This window comes from Colossoma macropomum, unplaced genomic scaffold (assembly GCF_904425465.1).
Source record: "Colossoma macropomum unplaced genomic scaffold, Colossoma_macropomum, whole genome shotgun sequence".
Lineage (NCBI taxonomy): Eukaryota > Metazoa > Chordata > Actinopteri > Characiformes > Serrasalmidae > Colossoma > Colossoma macropomum.
The window spans coordinates 6,321,209-6,345,234 of NW_023494793.1; the positions used below are offsets into that span (position 1 = coordinate 6,321,209).

General features: G+C 39.1%; 2 protein-coding genes across 2 annotated transcripts; both read right to left on the reverse strand.

Moving 5' to 3' along the window:
• Window positions 1–1,530: 1,530 nt before the first annotated feature.
• On the reverse strand, window positions 1,531–10,863 carry LOC118812861 (gamma-glutamyl hydrolase). The gene is made up of 9 exons (XM_036577965.1): window positions 10,677–10,863; window positions 8,783–8,897; window positions 7,587–7,637; window positions 6,182–6,266; window positions 4,545–4,683; window positions 3,098–3,204; window positions 2,908–3,001; window positions 2,619–2,756; window positions 1,531–1,905 (listed from the first exon to the last, which is right to left on the reverse strand). The coding sequence occupies exons 1-9, from the start codon at window positions 10,780–10,782 to the stop codon at window positions 1,787–1,789; spliced, it is 954 nt and encodes a 317-aa protein (XP_036433858.1). The 5' UTR covers window positions 10,783–10,863; the 3' UTR covers window positions 1,531–1,786.
• Window positions 10,864–13,793: 2,930 nt separating this feature from the next.
• On the reverse strand, window positions 13,794–16,738 carry LOC118814029 (leukotriene B4 receptor 1-like). Its single transcript, XM_036579699.1, has 2 exons — window positions 16,403–16,738; window positions 13,794–14,354 (listed from the first exon to the last, which is right to left on the reverse strand). Exons 1-2 carry the CDS (start codon window positions 16,736–16,738, stop codon window positions 13,794–13,796), a joined length of 897 nt encoding a protein of 298 aa, XP_036435592.1.
• Window positions 16,739–24,026: the final 7,288 nt, after the last annotated feature.

A 24,026-nucleotide genomic window follows, 5' to 3' on the forward strand; every position in this document is an offset into this window, starting at 1 on the left:
GTTAATGTAACAGGCCTTGCTATAGGCTATTTACAGTAACAATGTCTTTACCACAATATATTCTTACTGGAACAGTTTAATGCTGTAAAGTCAAATTAAGTTAAATCTCACACCTCTGTAAGAGGATAAGGCTGTAGATTGGTGAGCATTTAAACCTATGTAACACTTAAACAAAGCATCTGAATCTTGGTTTATTATACCCAGTGTACGTCAATGTAACTACTCCCAAAGTCTGAGACAGAAACCCGGCGCACCGACAGAAACTGTGGATCCCATATGAGATCAGTGAAGATTGATCATGAGCAAGATATTCTAACAATGTTGTTCTGTCTGGACTGTAACAGCACACAAACCCAGAGCACATGAAGTTTCTTCCACCACTGGAACAACACAACCCTGGATACTTGGCACTGCAGTATTAACATGACTTTAAACTGTTTTTCTGAATAATTCAATCACTGAAATGTAAACAAAGTCATTCAGAGTGCTTTAATGTGAAAGAGTACATTGTAGGGAAACTTACTGACTCAGATTTCTTTATAGTGATGGTGGGTTGCGGTGTTTATAACACAAATTTAGCCTTTTTTTGTTATACAAAATGACCAATATGTCCACACGAGTTTTATATGTAATGATGCTAATGATGATGATGATAAATAGTGATAAATCTAAAGAAAATAAGATTTTTTTTTAGGACTATTTTGCCTCAGAATGCCTTGCATGTACTTCTCCGCCCTTAAAGATTTTTTTAAAAATATATTTTAAGCTAAAACTTGACCTCAAAACTACCGTATAACAGTGTCTCAGACCTTAGGAGGCATATTTGTAACCATTTTGTGATGTAACTTTCTTTCTGTGGTGTAGCTTTTTGAGAAGCTCAAATGTTTTGTCTTGGGGGGCCAAAGTGCGATGTCTGTGGTGGGCCAGTGGACCAAAACAAGAAGATATAGAAAGTAGGTAGGTTTCAAGTTGACTACAGAACATTTACACTATATTCTGTTAATAAAACACTTAAAAATACCATTTTAAAATGAAATTAAGCCGTATTTTATATAAAAAATCTGTTCTCCCATTGGGATGAGGGGTGTTGCTGTAACTTCCTGGCTGCCACACTTTGGGCAACCCTGTTTTAGAGATATTAATCTCTCATCTGGTTCCTATCATCACCACTGTGAACCATTCTGACTCAGCAGGTTTCTCCAGAACGGAGCATTTCACATCAAAACACTCCAAATGACTTTGTTTGCATCTTAATTATACAGATGTTTTAAAAAGTCTGTGGGATTCCCTTTTAACTATTAGAGAGAGAGCCTGAGATGTTATTATTATCTTTATAAAAGCAGCCCTTTTGGAAGACATACCATCCAAATTTCACTATTTTTGGTGGTGCTTGCTATGCATGCAGTTAATAACCCAAACTTTTTGCCATATAGTCTTATTGCATATTCTGAGGCTGACGCTCAATTCAAAAGTCCCTTCGCTTCGTCTTTTCCAGCAAAATACTGCCCTCTTCTGGTAAAGTCAGGAAGATAACACTATCAGAATGTGCATATAATTCATATAAAAAAACATTTTTACAGAAAGGAAATACATTGTTTTGTACAGTAAAAAATGAGCAATAAATGTAGGGTAATTTCTACTGGATTATTAAGACTCACATAAACAAAAGGATAACAAAGCACATGTACACATACACACACACATTAACACAGACAACGGTGAACGTGTAAAGCCCTGAGGATGATGATTAGCTCTTGGCCAATCTGAAACTGAAGGTGTCTGTCACTTAGAAGAAATAGACCTGCTCGTAAGCAGTGAAGTTTGCTACATAAAGAGGGTTATAGTGGTATATGAGCGCGCTGGTCTCTTCCTCAACCTGACTGAAGTGGTGGAAACTTTTCCTTCCTACAGAAAGAGAGAAAAAGAGAGAGAGAGAGTCATAGCCAGAGTGAATAAAATCAGCCTGCAGTTATTATTCTGTGCTTTTTTTAGATTGCAGATGCAAAATTCCATGCGTACAATATAAAGGCTACACTTTATGTCCAGAGGTTTGTAAACACCTGCTCATCCAACATCGTTTCTATAATCAAGGGTATTAATAAGGATAATCCAAACACAGAGAGTGTGAACATTTATTCGTGAAAGTGCTCTACGGCCAGGTGTTCATGTTCAAATTTTTAAAAATCTGTGTAATTCCCCTTCAGTAGGGAGCTTGCTGAAGTAACAGCTTATCCTCTTCCTGGGAAAGCTTTACACCAGATGTTGGAACATTGCTGTGAGGATTTGACTGCATTCAGCTACAAGAGCATTGGTGACATCAGGTATCGATGCTGGATGAACAGTTCTGGACACTCCAGGTCATCTCAAAAGAGAAAGCAGCTGCTCTATAGCTCAATGCTGGGGGTCTTTATACCCCTCTAGCTGACGCTTGGCATTGGGCATGGTCACCTTTGACTTCAGAGTACCTCATTCTATCAGTCAATGCTTTTTCTATGGAGATTATACAAACTGTGTGTCAGCAGTGGGTGACCTTAAAATAGCCAAACTCACTCATTTGAAAGGCTGTCTGAAACTTTTGGACATCTAGTGTAGACCAAAAAAATCCAAAGCACATTTACCTTCATTCACAAAAAATTCTGCCAGCAGTGATGCCAAGCGGACGGCGTTTTTGGAATGCGGGAAGCTATAAAGTGGACTCCACTGGAAACGGTTCACTTCTGGATGCCACTGAACACCATAGAAAGGGTACTTCCTGCCTGGAGACCAATCAGAATTGGAGAAAACATTTCCTTTTGCATGATCAGCAGCTGTGATCGCAAATGCTTTGCATAGTACACTCTATAACCATGTGATTATTAGTCATAAAAATGTAACTCAGATGATTAAAGCAATGACGTGACGTAATACCTTCCATGGTTGAGACAAAGACGGCTCCATTCTTTGCTGTATTTATGGACAGTATGGAAAAGAAGCTGCTTAGCTTTTTGTTCCCCTTGAAAACCTGAAAGATTCAGAAAAGAACAAATGTTCGTATTTTGTTTCGGACTGTACGACAACTGAAATGATAGGACTGCAGTCTCATGGTGCACGTGCACACCTGCTCTGTCACTCCATAATGGTGGAAATTCCCAGTCAGCGATTCCTCTGACAGGGCTTTGAGCAGGTCGGGTGGAAATCCCTCAAACATGCGGCTGGATGAGGCCTCTGTTTCAAATCACAAAGACTTCACACTTTAGGCTGTTCACAAATGTTTCACAGTACAGCTACTTTATCGTATTTGTTACATTTTCTAAGTGAAAAAAGTGAACACGTCTTCTACAGAGAACATTACTGTTTATTTGCTGAATATAACATATTGGAAAATAATAAAAAAAACTATACTGTGCAAAAGTTTTAAATTTTTTGTTTATTTTATTTAAATATGTTAAACTGGGTGAATAAACAGAAATTGTGCTGTAAAATGCCATATTGTAGTGTTTTCTCTGTACAGGATGTGTTCACTTATTTTCTGTTTTTATTATCAACAAAACATCAAAAAATCTGGAATGGCTGACAACCTAAACTGGTTTGCATACAACTAAAAACGTCTATTTACTAGCTCACTATCTACCATATTGTAAAATCTGGTTGGGTATGAGAAAAGCACTCTAGACATGACGTGTTTGTTTGTTTATTCATTAATTTATCATTCACTAGTATGACATGCTAAAAAAGTGCTAAAGAGGAATTCCACTGATTTTGCAAAATTACTGAATAATTTAACTTCTGATATGTAACCAAAGCTGTAAATGGTGCTGATAGGAACCAGGGGTCACAATGTCTGCAACACAAATACAGCCATTTTATTTACTATCCAAACCACCTGTGAACCTACATGTGTCTTCTAAACTTTACATGTAACGTTAATGATGGATTAGTAGTGTTAAGTTTTTGGGGATTTGGTCTTGGTCTCTGCCATAAATATATTTAAAAAATACAATTCAAACCAAAATCTTCCCAAAACTATCATAAAGTAGTGACTCTTTCAGTGTATTCATAAACATTTCATGTAATAACTGTCTGTGAGGTAGTTTTTACAGCAGTGGTGCCCAAATGTTTTGTCTTGGGGGGCCAAAGTGCGATGTCTGTGGTGGGCTGTTTGGACTCTAGTTTTCTAGAATTTCACATCAAACCACTCTGAATGACTCTCTTTACACCATAACCGTCACATTATTCAGAAATCAGTGGACTTCCTCTTCAAAGCTGGTGAAGTTTGATCTCTGCCACTGGGGTTTAAGGTTTTATGGCCAAAAGAGAGCAGCTACTAAGGCCAAAGTCTTACCTACAATGAGGAGTAATCATTAACAGCAAGAGTTTGGGTTTAGACCAAATCTCAAATGAAGTAATACCTGATTTCAAGTTTAGGTTTTAAGCCTGAAGAGGTTTAGTGTTCATTAGTGAATCAGTAACTGCTGTGAAACTAATACATAAGGTATGTAGTATGAGTGAAAAATGGAAGTGGGCCTGCTGACGGGTGCTTAGAGTTTAAGGGGTTAATACTAAACCTGAGGTGAGGTTTAGGGGCAGCGAAAGATTCTCTGCAACAGTTTTGCTCAGCAGGTTCTGTTCAGCCACCAGAACAGTGAGGAGCTGGAAGCCCATGCATGTGCCCCATATGGGGAAGTAGTCGCCCACATCATTGGCCTGAAACAGCAGCAAAACAGAACAACGTTAAACTGAAAAACACTGAAGCAGAACTGGAATAACCTGTTAGTGCCTGAGAAAGTAAATTAATAAAATTCACCTGTAAATTATTTGACCTAAAACATTTATGGCAGAGTGGTTAATGCAGGGCAAACATTACATATAAAAAACTCAGAAAACACGTGCGTCCACTGGTGGTTTTGGATAGTAAGTAAAGTGGCTATCTTTGCTTTGTAGTAAATCTGACTCAATGGGTTTCTCTACAATGCATCATTTCAAATCAATTCAGTTTATATCTCAATGAGTGATGTGTGCAAAAAAAATGGTATTCCACTTTAAATATTCTCGTAAGGAGGAAGTAAACAGTTCTGTAACTATTACTAACGGGCTACAGGCATCAGGCTTTTAAGTAATGCTACACGTTCTTAAGTAAGAGAACAGGTTCTTAATTAGGGGAACAGGTTCTTAAGTAAGAATGCATGTCATTAAGTAAGGCTTCAGGTTCTTAAGTAAGGCTACAGGTCCGTATGTAAGGCTGCAGGTTCTTAAGTAAGAATGCATGTCATTAAGTAACGCTTCAGGTTCTTAAGTAAGGCTACAGTTCCTTACGTAAGACTGTAGGCCTTTAAGTAAGGCTACAATTCCTTACAGGTCCTTAAGTAAGGCTATATGTTCTTATGTAAAACACAGGTTCTTATGTTAGGCTACAGGTTCTTAGATAAGGCTACAGGTTCTTAGATAAGGCTAAGGATTCTTAAGTAAGGCTAAGGATTCTTAAGTAAGGCTATACTTTCTTAAGTAAGGCTACAGGTCCTAACGTAAGGCTGCAGGTTCTTAAGTAAGGCTACAGGTCCGTATGTAAGGCTGCAGGTTCTTAAGTAAGAATGCATGTCATTAAGTAACGCTTCAGGTTCTTAAGTAAGGCTACAGGTCCTTACGTAAGGCTGTAGGCCTTTAAGTAGGGCTACAATTCCTTACAGGTCCTTAAGTAAGGCTATATGTTCTTATGCAAAGCACAGGTTCTTATGTAAGGCTACAGATTCTTGACTAAGGCTACAAGTTCGTAAGTATAGCTACAGGTTCTGAAGCAAGGCTATGGGTTCTGAAGTAAGGCTATGGGTTCTTAAGTAAGGCTACAGGTTCTTAACTAAGGCTACAGGTCTTAAGCAAGACACAGGTTCCAAAATAAGGCTATGGGTTCATAAGTATAGCTACAGCTTCTGAAGCAAGACTACGGGTTCTGAAGTAAGGCTAAGGGTTCTAAAGTAAGGCTATGGGTTCATAAGTGTAGCTACAGGTTCTGAAGCAAGACTACAGATTTTTAATGAAGGTTACATGTTCTTAAGTAAGGCTACACATTCTCGAGCTCAGCTCCAGATTCTCACGTTAGGCTGTGGGTTCTTAAATAAGTTTACTGTATGTTTTCTCATTTGAAAGAAGCTTTAATAATCTCTGCACTCTCTCAGATCCCCAATAAACAAACGCACTGTTTATTTACCTTAACCGCTAGTCTGAAGTAAATCTCAGCAGTGTGGGCAAATTCTGAGGTTTCCAAGTCTGAGGCTCCTCCAATCAGAAGAAGCCTATCAGAGAGGCAGAAACGGTGGTCATTAGAACTTGCTGAGAATCTTATTAGTGTGGCTATTCATGATATGAATATAATACTGATGATAATATTAATTCAAGATTCAAACATATTATACATACCTATCCACATATTCAGTGTTGGATTATAACACTCAATATGTGAATGTGTTATTATGTTAAAATTACGTTTTTACACAACATCAAACTCTTATTTCAAAACTGAGGAAGACAAATTATGTATATATGCATATATTATGTATATATGTATGTAAATTATATATATATATGTATGTGAGAATAATCGCATCTAATCTATTCAATATGAAATTTTCACATAATGTAAAGGCCAGTTTTTGCAAATTAAGAAAAAAAAATGTCATCTTTACCACATTATCAATAATCAGGACCCCACAGGACCACCACAGAGCAGGCATTATTAGGGTGGTGGATCATTCTCCGCACTGCAGTAACACTGATGCGGTGGTGTGTTAGTGTGTGTTGCGCTGGTCTGAGTGGATCAGACACAGCAGTGCTGCTGGAGTTTTTAAACACCTCAGTGTCACTGCTGGACTGAGAATAGTCCAAAAATATCCAGCGTCCTGTGACCACTGATGAAGGACTAGAGGATGACCAACACAAACTGTGCAACAACAAATGAGCTATCGTCTCTGACTTTACATCTACAAGGTGGACTGACAAGGTAGGAGTGTCTAATAGAGTGAACAGTGAGTGTTAAAAACCTCGTACCAGCGCAACACACACTAACACACCACCACCATGTCAGTGTCACTGCAGTGCTAAAAATGATCCACCAGCCAAATAGTACCTGCTCTGTGAGGGTCCTGACAATTGAAGAACAGGGTGAAAGGGGGCAAACAAAGTATGCAGAGAAACAGATAAACTACAGTCTGTAATTGTAGAACTACAAAACGTGCTTATATGGTAAGTGACGAAGTCCCGGATTCTTTTCAGGAAGAGTGTTTTGAGGTTAAACTCAGAATCTTAAATCAGTACAACGTGCAGAGCGAAGTTGTAAAACCCTGGATTCCACAACAAGATGTTAGATTATGAAGGACAACCCAAATTAAGTTGACCAATCATGGTTGAAGTGTGAACGGAATTTCCTTACTTCAGGGAAGAGCGTGAGCTTAACCAACATATTTCAACATTCCCACCATCAACATCTTCTTTAGGGTTTACCAGCATATCTTGTGACTTGTAGGCCTATTAGAGGATCTTCTTTTGCTGAAGGTCTTATTTTTGTTATTTTAAGCTTTGTACACTTCAAATTGTTTAGGAAAAAAACGCAAACCTACCCATTGATTGACTTGAAGATTTTTTCATGCTCTTCTCTGGTCTGATTCAGCCTGGAAATAAAAAAAAAAGCATGATTCAAATGTTGGTTGGTGTTTTAAGCCATTTCTTTTCAGTCTAAACAAACTGTATTTCATAAATGTGCACCAAACAGGGGCACTCTAGCTCAGAGAGATACCAGATTGGTGACTTCCACAATCCTGGAGTACTAATCAGCTAATTAACAAGCCTTACTTAGTTTAAGGGGATGTGTCAGATCAGGAAAAAACACAGAGTCAGAGAGAAAAGACTGCAAATATGTGTTTTTCAAGCATAAATATATTAATATAAAGTGTATAATTAACAAACTGCTTTAAAAGACGTATTGCAAGTATTTTCTTAAGCTTTCACAAGACTCAAATTCAAAAGTTTTGCATTCATTCACCATCTATAATTCCTGACAGGATCCATCAAGCACAGCATGTCCAGCCCATCACACAAAACAGACGGCTGTACTTTAAATTCTTTGCTATATTCACAGAAACGTGACAGAAATAAGTGCTGACAAACTGAGGTTACAAGGTCTAACCCTGACCAAGAGAGAGTGGCAGCCAGTCTAGCCTGAAATATTCCACCCCATCATACTTACCTCTATCATTAATTCTCACTTCTCAGTGTTATTAGCAAGTTAATTATCTTGTGATCTCAAAATAACAAAGTTGTTATCTTGAAATCACAAGTTAAATATGTTGTAATCTCAAGATAACAAAGTTGCTATATTAAAATGAGTTGTCTTGTTATCTCAAGATAACAACAGCTGTTATCTTGAGAAAACAAGATAATTATCATGTGATCTCAAGATCACAAAGTTGCTCTATTAAAACAATGAGTTAATTATCTTGTTATCTCAAGATAACAGCTGAGTTATCATGTGATCTCAGGATAACAAAGTTGCTATCTTGCAATACCAAGTTAATTACCTTGTGATCTCAAGATAACAAAATTGTTATCTTTAAATCACGTTAAATATCTTGTGATCTTAAGATAACAATCCAAAAAATTAAAGCAACAGCTCATGGCCTCTCTAGACGTCCATATTAATACACTAAACCTGTTCTTTACCTGGTGAGACTGATCAGGTGTTTTGTTGAACAGAGAAATTCAAGCTCTGCAGGAATTCCCTGAACTACAATATGAGCGGAAGCATGAGCAAACTTACCGAATCGGAATCACCCGGCCGCCGCCTGACTCAACGTACTTTACGTAAGATGAAGGGATGTAGGTTCCTCCATATGGCTTCATTTCAGGGTCTGTGACCTCCTGAGTCAAAATACCTACAAAAGCATTCGCTGTCACTGAAGGCTTGAAGCTCTATGCTCTGACAGAAACAGACCACCATGTTTTAAGCAGATAAGCACTATATTAACTCATTTACTCAGCTCCACACACTTAAGTCCGTTTTCTTGAAGGATTTGAACTTTTTGTGTATTTTGAAATAACAATACTTTTACTTCTACTGTTTTGCTCTGTTGGTTCTTCATCTGGACTAATGTTAAAGGCAAATTCCAGTTTTTTGTTTTTTTTTTTGCATAATTCTGTTGGTGTGATGTAAACAAAGTCTTTCATGGTGGCTTTACATAGAGTGGTTCATTGTAGAGAAAGTTACAGACTCTGATTTCTTTACAATGGTGGTGATGGGAACCAGGGGTCACCATGTCTACAACACAAATACAGACATTTTATTTACTATCCAAAAGCACCAGTAAACCTACACGTCTTTTGAGTCTCTATATGCAATCTTATGATAAAATGGGTAAAATCTGAAAAAAATTACTTTTCTTTGAGGACTATTTTTCCTTCCAACACCCTGTATGTACCCCTTCACCAGGAACGAATTAAAATAAATGAACAAGACGTTTTGGGCCAAAGGTTTATCTCAAAACTATCCTAAACCAATGTCTCAGGCATCACACACTGTATTCATAACCATTTTGTGTAAGAACTTTCTGTGAGGGAGCTTTTAGAGGTGGACGTCTGGTTCCTATCACTATCACTGTGAACTATTCTCACTCTGTACGTTTCTCTAGAACAGAGCATTTCACACCAAACCACTCTGAATGACTCTGTGTACATCTTAACCATTTAATATCGCAGACATTTTGAAAAATTGGTGGAGTTCCCCTTTAACATTACTCACGTTACCTTCAGCTTTAGCGTTCAGCATGATTTTAAACTATAAAGACAGAATTGCGCTTTTCCCGTGATAACTGTTCCCATCTTTCCTGGGATTAGTCTACTCCAACTAACTCTGCTCTTAATGTGAGGATGAAGATGCGCCAGGAGAATTTAACGCATTTTGCGTTATTAAATAACCGTTTTCTCGCAGTTTGGAAAAACGTAGCAGCGTCATATTTTTCCACCCGTATTCCAATAGGCTCCGCCTCCTGCGCTGGGATTGGCTCGGAGTTCATACTTAACAGCAGTCCAGCCAATCAACCAGTCAAAATGTCCTTACGTCAACGAACGTAGCATCATCCTCGGCCCAGCGAAAAGCTAATTACTTTTTTTGATCAATTTTCATCTGATACAGTACTTTAGACTGTGGAACATCACGTTAACCAGGGGAATATAATAACAAGGTAACAGTGTTGCATAAAAAATACAGTTTAATTACTCAAACTCAAAAAAATATGTCTTAGAAAGGGCTAAATACATGGCCACAGGGAGGTCTGACTCCAGTGATACTGAGCAAAAATAATTATAAAATGTAAAACTTAATCTTATGCACAATAATTAATTATAAATAAAAATATATTATAAACATTCATGCAAAAATGCGAGCAAATAAAAAAAATAAAATAAATAAAATAACAATACATAAATAAATAAAATAAAAATGTCTTTTTATGGAAGCAAAAATGTAAATAAACACAAAATAAGCAGACTATAATAAAAAAAAATCAGTTTTATTAGTATTTAAATGAAATGAAAACAGTCTCCGGTTTCAGTGTGTGGACCAATAGCCAATCCCAATGCGCGCAGGAGGCGGGGCTTGTCTGAATACTGGTGGGAAACAAAAGATCGCCGACCGAAGAGACCGAAGAGATACGTACCGATTACGGGTCTGTCGTTCTGCTGCTCGTCGGGAAGAAGACCCAGAGGACGAGGGCTGCACAGTGGGAGAGTGCAGGCGAAGAGTATGGCGCCCAGGCAGAGCATTTCGGCAGTCTGGGACAGTAAAGGCGCTGAAGACGTGGGAAGATTAAACCGTACACACGACGGTCTGACATGTGATCTGAGTCACAGCCCATCATTTAAAGTGTGAGAGTGGGCGGAGCTTGGACTTTCTGAAGGAAGCGAAACTCGCTCCACATACTTCCACACGCTAGCTCAGCACGGGAGCTGAGTCATGATAAACGTGTGAGTTTTCTCAGAATCTGTATCAGCAGAGGCTTTGAGGAACACAGAAACATTAGCAAACATTTCATTCCTATCCCACAAAACGCTCGTCTCTCTCTGTAGCTCATGGGGAGCAGCTAAATGTCCACCAACCTCAAAATATTAAGGTTTTTTCTCATATTGAGAATATTTGGTCCCCACAAAGCAATAAATACACATATAAAACAACCCCAAATCACAACAGTATTCTTAAAGGGCCTTTACACATTTTCCTGTGTTTTTTTACATGAAAACAGTCACAACCAAACATTTTTTACAGCATTTTGCAACCTTTTTATATATGTAAATGATCTCTGTTCTAATTTGCTTACCTGTTTTGTGCCTCATTAAAAAAAAGCAGCTCTGCTAAAACACTTCTTATATCTTCAGTGAATGGGCGGAGCTAAACTGCAGTAGGCCGAATTGATGGATTTGTGTGAATACCTTGGATTTTGTGACGTCACAAAATCAAAATCGGTGTGGGCTGTTTTTGCAGCTCCGTCTCCATCTTTGGACTGTATGAACTGCAGAGTGAACAGCACAGTCTTGAGACTTTAATAATGAGTGCGTTTACATGCACTCAATAATCTGATCATAATCGGATTTCTGAAGTTATCTGATTATTCAATCGATCATGTAAACAGCATACTTCGATGTCTTAGATTGGAGTAAGGTTAAGCAATCCAATTAAGAAATCTGATAAAGAGAGCTGGATTTTAGCTCAGCAATCAGATTCTTGGTGCAGGTGAACTCTTACTCTGATTTCTTTCGGATTTCTCAGTCTGCGCATGTGTGAGAACAGACTGTTGTACCAGAAATAAGTGAGCAGCACTGCTGCAAGACACAGCAAAACACTTCTGGAGCGACGCTGAAACCAAATACATGCTTGACGAAATGAAGGATTTAATAAATGTTCATATTTTCAGGTAAAGCGACAAAATGTTTAAAAAAAAAAGTTATATCTGATATCTGATATCTGATAATTGTTTCCCCATTATCTGATTATTTACGTGAATGTAAATGCATTGATCAGATTACTGACAAAATCAGATTTTCTGCAGTTATTGGATTATTAAATTCATGTAAATGCACTCACATGTTTACTTGCTATGTCAAACTCTTCTATTTGAAAAATAAGAGAAATATTCAATGTTCCATGATTCTGGACATTCAAACATAAATTTCTATAAGATAAATGCATGCAAATGTGTGAGGACCAGTACAAATATCTTTCAAACACATAGTTGGTGTAATAGTACCTTTATGTGGGGGTACATCGTCTACATGGAAAGACTGTATACCCCCCATAAAGGGTTATGCATAAATAACCAATAAAGTTTTCTATAGAAGAGAAAAAGTGATCTAAACAGGGGAAAATTAATCTTCCAACTCATTCCTTCAACTTCACAGCCAGATATACTGAATTGTAATTAAAGATAGAGAAAGAAAACATAAACAATGAGATAAAAAATGTACTAAATTAAACGACAATAATAAAACATAACATGCAACAGCTCTAAAAAGTAAAATTGTGGAATAGTGTTGTGGGCTTGGCACCAATTTTATAATCAGGATTTGACAGATACAGCACTGTAAACATCTGTTTAAAGTGAATACATAAAGCTAACAATGACTTTTTTCATTTGCATACATTACAACCCACACATATGTCTAGTGTCCTGCTCAGGTGTCTCTTTAAATCACGCTGGTTTTTGAGACATTTTAACAATAGCACTGATGTAGAATGGCTTATTTTTCAAACATTCTGCATAATTCAGTCTTTGAGATGTAAACAGAGTCATTCAGGGGGGTTTGATGTGAAATGGTTTGTTGTAGAGAAACTTACAGACTCAGATTTCCTAACAGTGGTGATGATGGGAACCAGGGGTCACAACATCCACAATGCAAATACAGCCATTTTATTTTCTATCCAAAACCACCAGTGAACCTACATGTCTTCTGAGTTTTTACATGTAATGTTGATGGTGGTAAAATTGTCATAAATCTGAAAAAAAAAAAGGTTTTCTTTGGGGACTATTTTATCATACAGCACCCTACATGTACCCTTCCACCTTGATTGGATAAAAAAGTATGTTTTAGAGCAAAACCTTGTTTTTTTTCTCATATTGAGAAAAAAAGGCACTAAATACACATATAAAACAACCCCAACACACAACAGTATTCATAAATGGCCTATCCCCCATTTCCCTGTGTGTGTTTTTACACGAAAACAGTAATAACTGAAAGACATTTATAACAGTTTTTATCTCAAAACATATTCTTAGAAATCAGGCAGTGTATTCATAACATTTTGTGTAACAATTTACTCTGTAAAATATTCAGACGTCTGGTTCCTATCACCAACACTGTGAACATTTCTTCTCTAGAACGGAGCATTTTACTTGAAAACACTCTGAATGACTTTGTTTACATCTTGAAGATTGAATCATGTAGAAATTTAGCAATATCAGTGGAATTCCCCTTTAATGTCTATTGTAGATTAAGATAAATCTAAGTCACTTTGGATCATTTCTATCGGTTTGTTTATTGCAGAATCTTACATGGTTTGAATATTAAAGCGACAATATGTATATAAAGTGTAATATTATAGCATTATATATTATCTATTATAGTCATAAATCAAAGTCTACTGTATCTAAAGTAAATATAAACAACATTAAAAGTTTTCAAATATATCCAATGCTATTCAGTGTTTTCCTGAGGTCAGTTCTTTGGTCCTCTGTATCCATCACACTCTATAGCAGTATGTAGTTCTGTGTGTTGTATTGTTTTCATTGTGGTGTTTGTTCTGGTTGCTGCAGGTTGGTGACCCTTGCAGTGGGTGTCTGTATCCGGCTGTGGCTGAACGCATACAGGAAAGGGTTGAGGCAGGCGTTTAGGAAAGTGAGCGCGATCAGCAAATCCCAGCTGGCTTCACAAACATCCCTCAGTTCCTGCGACTCCACCACTAAGCCAATCAGCGTCAGCATGTTGAACACATGCAGTGGGGTCCAGAAGATAAAGAAGGATACCACGATGCTGGTGATCAGCTTGGTCATCCTCCCAGTGGAGCTCCACTGAGAGGCTTGCCCCACTCGCCTCTGTAAGCAGACATACAGTGATACCAGAATGGAGAATGGAACCACAAATCCCAGAATGCTCTGCCCCAGAAGAACAGCAGCTTCCACTGATGGGCTGCGATAGTCTACTTCACATCGTGCTGAATTTCCGCCACTGACTCGTCTCAGGGAAAGAGAAGGGGAGGCGATGCAGCTGCCCAGAGCCCAAATGGTCAGCAGCAGGCCTTTATGGCCTGCTAGCCCAAGCCTGGCCCAGCGCTGAGGGTACAGCACCTGCAGAAGAGGTATAGTCCTAAGTAAGAGGTTCTAAGGACCCATAGCCTGCACAGTTTCATGTATTCCTTTCAGATGCTCATGAGGGGTTTCACAGTGAGCTGGATTGCGGGGGGGTTGTGATTTTGGATTTGTGAGGCTCCGCATTCTGTGACAGTGCCACATTTAAAGCCAATGAGCTCTTCAGTGCGACCCATTGTACTTCCAGTGTTTGTCTATGGAGAGTTTATGGCTTTGCCTGGGTTTATACTCCTATTAGCAACAGGTGTGGCTGAAACACCTGGACGTAATAATTAGGAGGGGTGTCCACATACTTTTGACCATATAGTGTACGCAATATAGCTGTTACTACCACTGTTTGCAACATAGGTGTGAAGCCTGTCACTATGGACAGTAATGTCATGTGTGCATTGTATCTCACGTTTTTCCAGTGTTCCACTGCTCTGCGAAAAATGGTATCTTGTCAAGTGAAATGATCTTAAAACTAGTTGTTCTAATATTTCCCATTTTGAGATGGTTGTGCACTTTTTATAAGATTATCTACAACAATCTCAACAGGAGAAATATTAGATTTATCGACGATATTTTAAGATTATTCTACGCTCATTGTCCATTTTATCAGCTACACTTACTATATAGGTGCAATTGTAGTTCTACAGTTACAGACTGTAGTCCATCTGTTTCTCTGCATACTTTGTTAGCCCTCTTTTACCCTGTTCTTCAGTGGTCAGGACCCCCATGGACCCTCACAGAACAGGTACTATTTGGGCGGTGGATCATTCTCAGCACTGCGGTAACACTGACGTGGGGGTGGTGTGTTAGTGTGTGTTGTGCTGGTCTGAGTGGATCAGACACAGCAGTGCTGTTGGAGTTTTTAAACACCTCAGTGTCACTGCTGGACTGAGAATAGTCCACCAACCAAAAATACCCAGTCAACAGCATCCTGTGGGCAGCGTCCTGTGACCACTGATGAAGGACTAGAGGATGACCAATACAAACTGTGCAGCAGCAGATGAGCTATCGTCTCTGACTTTACATCTACAAGGTGGACTGACAAGGTTGGAGTGTCTAATAGAGTGGACAGTGAGTGGACACAGTTTTTAAAAACTCCAGCAGCACTGCTGTGTCTGATCCACTCGTACCAGCACAACACACACTAACACACCACCACCACGTCAGTGTTACTGCAGTGCTGAGAACGATCCACCACCCAAATAGTACCTGCTCTGTGAGGGTCCATGGGGGTCCTGACGAAAAAATTACATTTATTTCGTTACTGTCTACCACTGATCAGAAAACATACTGGCTGGTGATTTGTCACAGCTTGTAAACTTGAATAACGTTGAACTTGTACCTACGATTTGCTGCCTGTTTAATGCAGTTTCCATTGCAGGACACTTGGAAAATTTAGTTTATTGTGGCATTGGTGTAGAAGGAGATACGGGAGAAAAACTCATTCTGTTCTTTTACTAAACACCAGATGCAAAAGCCCATAAAGTAAATGGTGGGGGAGGTCACCATCAGCCATATGCTCCCACTTCATGGTTAACACACAGCTAAACCCCCATCCCAACATAGAATAACACAAATAACAAGAATAACACTCGCACACAACCAAAGAACAACAATGTAAAAAAAAACCTTTTTTATGGGGAATACGCGCCTCCTATGAGCCTCTTCGCATGGGCCTCTGCATGGCCACGCCCACAGAGCCTCTATGGCAGCGTGAGCCAGCAAAGGACCTTTCAAATGCACCTCAACTGTGTAGAACATGTGGCAATGGATAATTTATACCTGTGGATATACACACAGCTAGTTACAGTACTTCAACTTGTAATATAGTTGTGTCCACTCTTATCCACAAAGGGCTGGTGTGGCTGTAGATTTTCATTCCAAACAGTCAGGAGCTCACATGATTCCACTTATTTCATCAGTTGGTCTCAGTCTTCAAACAGTTTCTCACGTATGATCCCGTTTTGTTGGAAGGAAAACCCACAGCCACACCAGCTGGATAAGATTGGACACCCCTCCTGTACTACATCACTGACCTGCATGTAGCGCTGCACACTCAGCAAAGTCACGGTCAGCACGCTGGTGTTCATGCACCAGTACAGCAGGAAGAAAAGCAGTTTGCAGGGCACAGATCCCAAAATCCAGTCTCTCTGGAGGTTGAAGATCCAAAAGGGCAGCAGGAGCAGGGACAGCAAATCCCACACGGCCAGATTGAGAATGAGGGTCAGGGTGAAACTCTCTCTCTGAGTATTCATCCGCCGCCTTAGGACTGCTATCACCGCCACATTGCCAGGGATGCCCACCAGGCAGCAGAAGCTCATTACCACGCTGGGGGCCACTCGACCCATGTGCCAGGGGCTGGAGGCCTGCATCGTTGGGATACACACCTCTGCCTTATGAGGGAGCGTGTGAGGTGACCTGACGACTGTAACCCGTTTGGTGTGAAGCAATACAAAGAGCCTGCTGTGGTCAGGGTCTGCTCCGAATTTGAATTTATTGCGTATGATTATGTCAGTTACACAGCCATGCTGTTCCATCGGCACAAGAGTCCACCGCTCTTTGAGAACCGAACGTAGGAGAAATAAACAGCATGTGGCTTTAAGCAAATAAATTACATAAGAAACCTTTAAATAATATGACAAACAGCCCTGCAGTGACGTTCTTCTGGGTTCTGGCAGATTATTCACAAAAGTTGATCACATGATAGACTCGGCTAATCTTATGGAATAATATCTAAGACCAAACCTGTTTAAATGTATTATTACGGCTCACTGTATATCACATGGTAAAAAGGCTGCAGTGTAATATACTTAAATGGAGTGCAGTCAAACGCTGGCAGTTTGGTTTACTTTACAGTTTACTTTACAGTCAGATATTTGGTTTCCTAGCAAAAATGCTAGCTATCTAGATTCCTCTTGTCTCAGCCAGCTTAAAAAAAACATTTCAGAGAGCCTGTTTTCAAGTCTCTGCCCAAAGAGCTTATAGTTTTTAAAATGTTTCTCCCACCGTCTACATACATCATTAGAAGAGAGTTTTTCTAGTCTTTAGTCTGGATGATCTCACTCTTGAGACTATTGTGGCACGGCTGTAGGAGGTGGAAAGGCATGTTTACAGCTAATGTAGCAATGAGTACACTTTACGTTTTTGGCTCGAGTGTCTCTTTAACAGTGTCAATATTCTGCCATTGCCTCAATGGAATGCTGCCATCTGCTGGCAGTTTGGTGCCAATTCTTTTACATTTTCTTCGTGGTGGTGATTGGAACCAGGGGTCACGATGTCTGCTCCAGGGGTGCCCAGTCCTGGGCATGGAGATCTATCTCCCTGTAGAGTTTAGGTCCAACCTAAGTCTGTCATACCTGATCCATGTAATAAAGGCCTTCGGTGGCATCTGCGTAATTGAGCCAGGTGTGTTGCACCTGAACTGTCCAGGGTGGTAGATGACCAGAATTGGGCCCCTGGTCTACACAAATATATTTATTTCATTTGCTATCCTAAACAACTTAAACGTGTCTTGTGTATGTATATATTTTATATATACACACATATATATTCGCTGTTGTCAGAAGAAAACCTTGTTTCTCCATTTTTGTCGTTTTTCATTTTTTGACATAATTTGAAAACAATTTGAAATCAAAAATGTAAATAAAAACAAAATGCAATGACATGCAAATCATTTAAACACATCATTTTAAGCAAATCATTTTATTGTTTTTTGAAAAAAATATGCCCATTTTGAATATGATGCCAACAATGCATTCCAAAGAAGTTGGGTTGGGGGCAACAAAAGGCTGGTAAAGTTGTGCAGTGCTTAAAAAAACACCTGGTGGTTGATTGGCAACAGGTCAGTAAAATGACTGGGTATAAAAAGAGCATCTCAGAGAGGCGGAGTCTTTCAGAAGTAAGAATAAGGAGGGGTTCACCACTCTGTGAAATACTGCACAATCAAATAGTGCAACAATTCAAGAATAATGTTTCTCAACATAAAACAGCAAAGAGCTTTTCATCATCTACAGTACACAATATCATTAAAAGATTCAAAGAATCCAGAGAAATCTCTGTATGTAAGGGACAAGACCAAAAACAGTATTTGCTGGCTGTGATCTTTGGGCCCTCAGGCAGCACAATCAGACATGATTCTGTAGTGGAAATCACTGCATGGGCTCAGAAAAACTTCTGAAAAGCTGTGAAAACAGTCCATCACTTCATCCACAAATGCACATTAAACTCTATAATGCAAAGAAGAAACCATATATAAACAGGACCCAGAAATGCCGCCACCTTCTCTGGGCCCGAGCTCATTTAAAATGGACTGAGGGTGAAGTGGAAAAGTGTCCTGTGGTCTGACGAATCAATATTTGAAATTCTTTTTGGCAATTATGGACACTGTGTCCTCCAGGATAAAGACCACTCAGCTTGTTATCAGTGCACAGTTCAAAAGCCAGTATTCATGACGCTATAGGGTTGCATAACTGCACATAGTATGGATGACGTGCACATCTGTGAAGGCAACATTAATGCTGAACGATATATACATGTTATTCTGCCATCCAGACAACGTCTTTTTCAGGGAAGGTCTTGATTATTTCAGCAAGACAATATAAAACCATATTCTACATGTATTACAACAGCATTGCTTTGTATTAAAAGAGTCCGTGTGCTAAACTGGCCTGCCTGCAGTCCAGATCTGTCACCACTGAAAAGGTTTGGCGCATTATGAAATGAAAATTACGACAATTGAGCCCCTGAACTGTTGAGCAGCTGAAATCCTATATCAAACAAGAATGGGAGAACGTATCACTTTCAAAACTACAGCAATTGGTCTCCTCAGTTCCCAAACACTTAGAGTGTTGTTAAAGAAGAGATGATGAAACACAGTGGTAACCATGCCCCCGTACCAACTTTTTTGAATCGTGTTGTTTGGCATCAAATTCAAAATGGGCATATATTTTTCAAAAAACAATAAAATTTCTTGGTTTCAACATTTGATTTGTTGTCTTTGTACTATTGTCAGTAAATATAGAGTTTAAATGATTCGCACGTCATTGCATTTTGTTTTTATTTACATTTTGCCGAGCATCCCAGCTTTTTTGGAAATGGGGTTGTATATATGTCGATAATAGATAATGGTAAAATAGTTGTACATCTGAGTTGGGTACTACTTTGCCTTTTAATGTTTTAGGCCAAAAACGTTTTATCAAAACTGTCTTAGGCAGCTTGTTTGTAAATATTTTGTCTACCAACTTTCTGTGAGGGAGCTTTTACAGGCGTTAAACTCTTCAGACGTTTGGTTCCTATCCCCAGCAGAACCTTTCTGACTCTGTATGTTTCTCTAGAAAAGAGCATTTCACCCCAAACCGCTCTGAATGACTCTGTTTACATCCTAACGGTTAAATGCAGGTTGTGTGATTTCCCCTTTTAATTTGTCCACAGGTAGTACTACGGGCTTTCTCCTACATCTCCCAGAAGGCACTCTGGTTACGTCACCCTCTGGCTGCTGTGATTGGCTGAGGGGGCGTTGAGAGGGCGAGATGCCACCATGGTTCATTTCTGAGGAGTCTTCACGCGCGTGGGTTGCAGCGCTCTGACGTTTCAGAAGTTGAGGCTCGTGCGACGCTGCAGTGAGCGCGCGGCTTTGAGACTCTTTTCGGGGCATGAGTTGTAATTTATCGAGCGCGCGACTTTGCGTGGAGTGAGGCGAGAGACATGGTGGACAAAGCGAGCGGAGTTGACTTCTCTGAGAGAAATTATGGGACAGCAGCCAACGGTATGAGTAATGTTTATTCTGTGATGTCTGTCAGCGTCCTAACATTGAGCCAAGCGTGGTTTATTGGTTTAAACGTGTGTTTAAGATGTACTCCTGGTCTGTTTCGTTTACTGAGGCTGAATATCTACAACGGCTTTCTCCATTCATTCTTGCACGCCTCGCTGTTTTGAAGCCTGTCGTCGTGCCCTGTGTTTTGGTAGCTTCTACAAATGATGTTCTTCCTTTTTTCAGAGGGTTTTGCTTTAACGTTCTGCTTTTGCGGATAAGTGGAGGAGGGTTTGTGTGTGAGGAACGACAGATGCTTTTGGCCGGAGAGGAGTCAACAACAGGAAAGTTTTTATTTGGACAGGGGTCACTGGTCCTAAAGGGCTCGTAAACTGTGAACTTTTGAACTTGAGCAGAGCCGCCAACCCCCACGTAACACACTGGTCAGGAATGAGTGACCTAAACCCTTGATTACCTTATACAGTCATCCCACTCCCAACCTGTGGATGTGTGAATTTACATATATATATATATATATATATATATATATATATATACACATATATGTATATATATGTATATGTCTAAAACCATCTCTTACCATATAGGTGCAGTATGTAGTTCTACAATTACAGACTGTAGTCCATCTGTTTCTCTGCATACTTTGTTAGCCCCCTTTTACCCCTAGGACCACCGCAGAGCAGGTATTGTTTGGGTGGTGGATCAGTGGTATGTTCAGACACAGCAGTTGCTGACACAGTGTCCATCCACTGTCCACTCTAGTAGACACTCCTACCTTGTTGGTCGCCCTTCTAGATGTAAAGTCTGAGATGATAGCTCATCTACTGCTGCACAGTTTGTGTTGGTCATGCTCTAGTCCTTCATCAGTGGTCACAGGACGCTGCCCACAGGACGATGTTGGCTGGATATTTTTGGTTGGTGGGCTATTCTCAGTCCAGCAGTGACACTGAAGTGTTTAAAAACTCCAGCAGCACAGCTGTGTCTGATCCACTCAGACCAGCACACTAACACACCACCACCACGTCAGTGTTACTGCAGTGATGAGAATGATTCACAACACAAATAGTACCTGCTCTGTGGTGGTCCTGTGGGGTCCTGACCACTGAAGAACAGGGTAAAAGGTGGTAACAAAGTATGCAGAGAAACAGATGGACTACAGTCTGTAATAGAACTACAAAGTGCTCCAATATGGTCAGTGTAGCTGATAAAATGGACAGTAAGTGTAGGAGATGGTTTTAATGTTATGGCTGGTATGTGTGTGTGTGTGTGTGTGTGTGTGTGTGTGTGTTGATGATGATGAACATGGTGATTAGTTGGCATTGCATCTAAAGCTGGACCTGAAAGAATCATCCTTTTCAAACCACTCTAAACGACTTTGTTTACTTCTCAGTGATTGAATTATAGAGAACTTTAATTAGAGCCAATCAGTTTGGCTCTGTCAATACTAACTAAGGTATAACGTCCTCTAATAACAATACATCAATATGAATTGTCAGACCGAGAAGGACATGCTTTAGACACACACACACACACACACACACACACACACACACACACACACACACACACACACACACACAATCAGCCTAAGCAGAAAAAAGAGGCATATAGGACTGATGTAAAGTGTCTCCTTGTTTCTGGAGTCCATTTACAAGAACTGTTTGGATTCGGTACATCACCAAACAGGCATCTGAGGGCAGAGCAGGCATTTCGAGTGTTTTTGAAGATGCTTGTTTTCTTCTCCATTTAAGGAATCATCATTTGTTCCACACAGGGCATGAGTGACAATTCATGAGTAAGCACTGGTGCTTAGCTCTCTCGCTCAGATATATTGTTGATCTTGGCCAAATTTATGTCAGGTGTATGATGTCATTAAGAAGCTTCTGCTGGCTGGTGTTACAACCAGACTTCTCCACTATCAATTTTTGGTTACTAGGCAACAAGTATGGTTTTTCTCATGCGTGTGCGAGCGGAGAGGGTAGAGGTTAATCACATTAAGGGCCTGTTAAAGGTCCCTTCAGGTCTTCGTGACTCACTCTCCTTCGCAACACCATCAATGTGTCAAGAAACGGTGGATCAATACGATCACAGAGAAGCTCTTTTACAAATTACCTCCATGTATCACAGCACTCGCTCAGTATGGCATAATTCAGTTTCTTCGTCCTAAATTACCAATAAGGGGATTTTGTTGAGGTGCTGCGAGAGTGACGTGTTTTGGAGCAGTTTGTATTATATATGTATTATATGTTTGTGTTACATGTTTTTATTATATTATTATTATGAATCGTTCTAAACGTTCAAGCAAAGAGAATCAGGTGCTCCATTCTGATTCAAAGTTTATCTGTGTTTCACGTTACCTGATGTAGTGTCAGTAATATTATCATGTTTATATGTGCAGTATGAACTGACAGTGCTGTTGTAAGTGCACTGCTTTCAGTTTCACTCTGAGATGCTATACCCATCTGTCCATCTATCCCTCTATCTATGTCTCTCCATATATATATATACATATTAATTGCTGTCCCTATATATTATCAGTATCATTGTCCAAAGAAAATCATTTCCAAAATTGCTATGGATAAAATCTCTTTACCTTACCTTACAATGAAGGAAATTATGTTTTTGCCCTCTTCTGTAAAGTTCATTATTTTCCTATGTATTAATGTAATAAATACATGACATATCAAATTATTCAGCAATACCTCTTTTATGTGAAACAGTTTTCGGTGCATACATATTAAATTCATATGAGTTTCTTTTTGTTTTCAAGTGTTTCTTTATGTTTAAAAATATCAGGTGGTGCAACTGTACAACCACATATGTTGATTAAGTAAACTATCAAAAAAGTAATTTAGATATACTTATATATAATTCAAATACAATTGTTTCCAGTGATTTTATGTTTGAAAACTTTAGAATAAAAACCATGTCGCAAAATAAGACAACTTTAAAAGTACTCAACTCACTGAAAAACTTTTTGTCCACAAGTTCTTACTTTCTTGACTTTCAGGCAGACAACTGAAAAAAAAGGACTTTTAATTTGACATGCTTTTATGAAAGAGATGTGATTTTTGAGTCACAGCTTGAAAGGTTCAGTATACAATGTCAGGTGGTGTGACCTCATGAAAACCATGAAAATGTGTAATTATTATAATAATATTTATTTATTTGAGTTTTAACACAAGTTCAAAGACAAAGGTTTCTACGGGTGTCTAAGTAGATGCCTGTTTAATTTGAAATTAGTCTGAAAAGTCAGGTGGCTCAACCAGATACGTCAAATGGCGCAACCAGACCTGCACATAACTGATATAGGCAATTAATAGCTTTGAAAACACTAACTGTATTTGAGATATAAAATGCATCGTGTCTTTCTTAATAAGGTTTTTTTTTTACAAATTGAAAGCCTTATTTGTCAGTGGCCTAAGTATATATCACTAATTTACTCAACTATGTCCTTAGAACACAAACTCTCTTAAGAGTTTACTTCATTTCTTAATATCTGCAAAACTCACCGTCAGAGGTTCAAAATTTGTTTTGACTAGTGGGGGTGACCAAAGATGAGGATATAGCTTACTGCACTGTAAACATATCATATTAAGTTACAGTTACAGTATTGTCATGATGTCAAATGCATCATATGTCAATATTAACACAGAAACAAACAATATTATCCCTGGGAAATTAATAGAGAGTAAGGCAATGCGATTTCTAATACATGTTCAACACAGGGTTTCAGTGTTATTGCCTAATACAACGGCATTTTTATTCTTTCTAAAAGGCCAGTCGCTTTTAGTAGGCTGGCCACACCCCTGTACTTACACACACTGTTGCCAAGTGCAGATTGATTTCTTAGTTTTACAGTAAAATGGGTTTATACAACTAGTTGGAGT

Bases quoted from the DNA above. Each gene is read 5' to 3' on its own strand.
- LOC118812861 (XM_036577965.1), bottom strand. From the start codon at position 10,782: ATGCTCTGCCTGGGCGCCATACTCTTCGCCTGCACTCTCCCACTGTGC. The intron at 8,898-10,676 runs GTACGTATCTCT...ATGCTTTTGTAG, and splicing joins GAACGACAGACCCGTAATCG to GTATTTTGACTCAGGAGGTC. The intron at 3,205-4,544 runs GTTTAGTATTAA...GATTTGAAACAG, and splicing joins GCCCCTAAACCTCACCTCAG to AGGCCTCATCCAGCCGCATG.
- LOC118814029 (XM_036579699.1), bottom strand. From the start codon at position 16,738: ATGCAGGCCTCCAGCCCCTGGCACATGGGTCGAGTGGCCCCCAGCGTG. The intron at 14,355-16,402 runs GTCAGTGATGTA...CCTCTTCTGCAG, and splicing joins GTGTGCAGCGCTACATGCAG to GTGCTGTACCCTCAGCGCTG.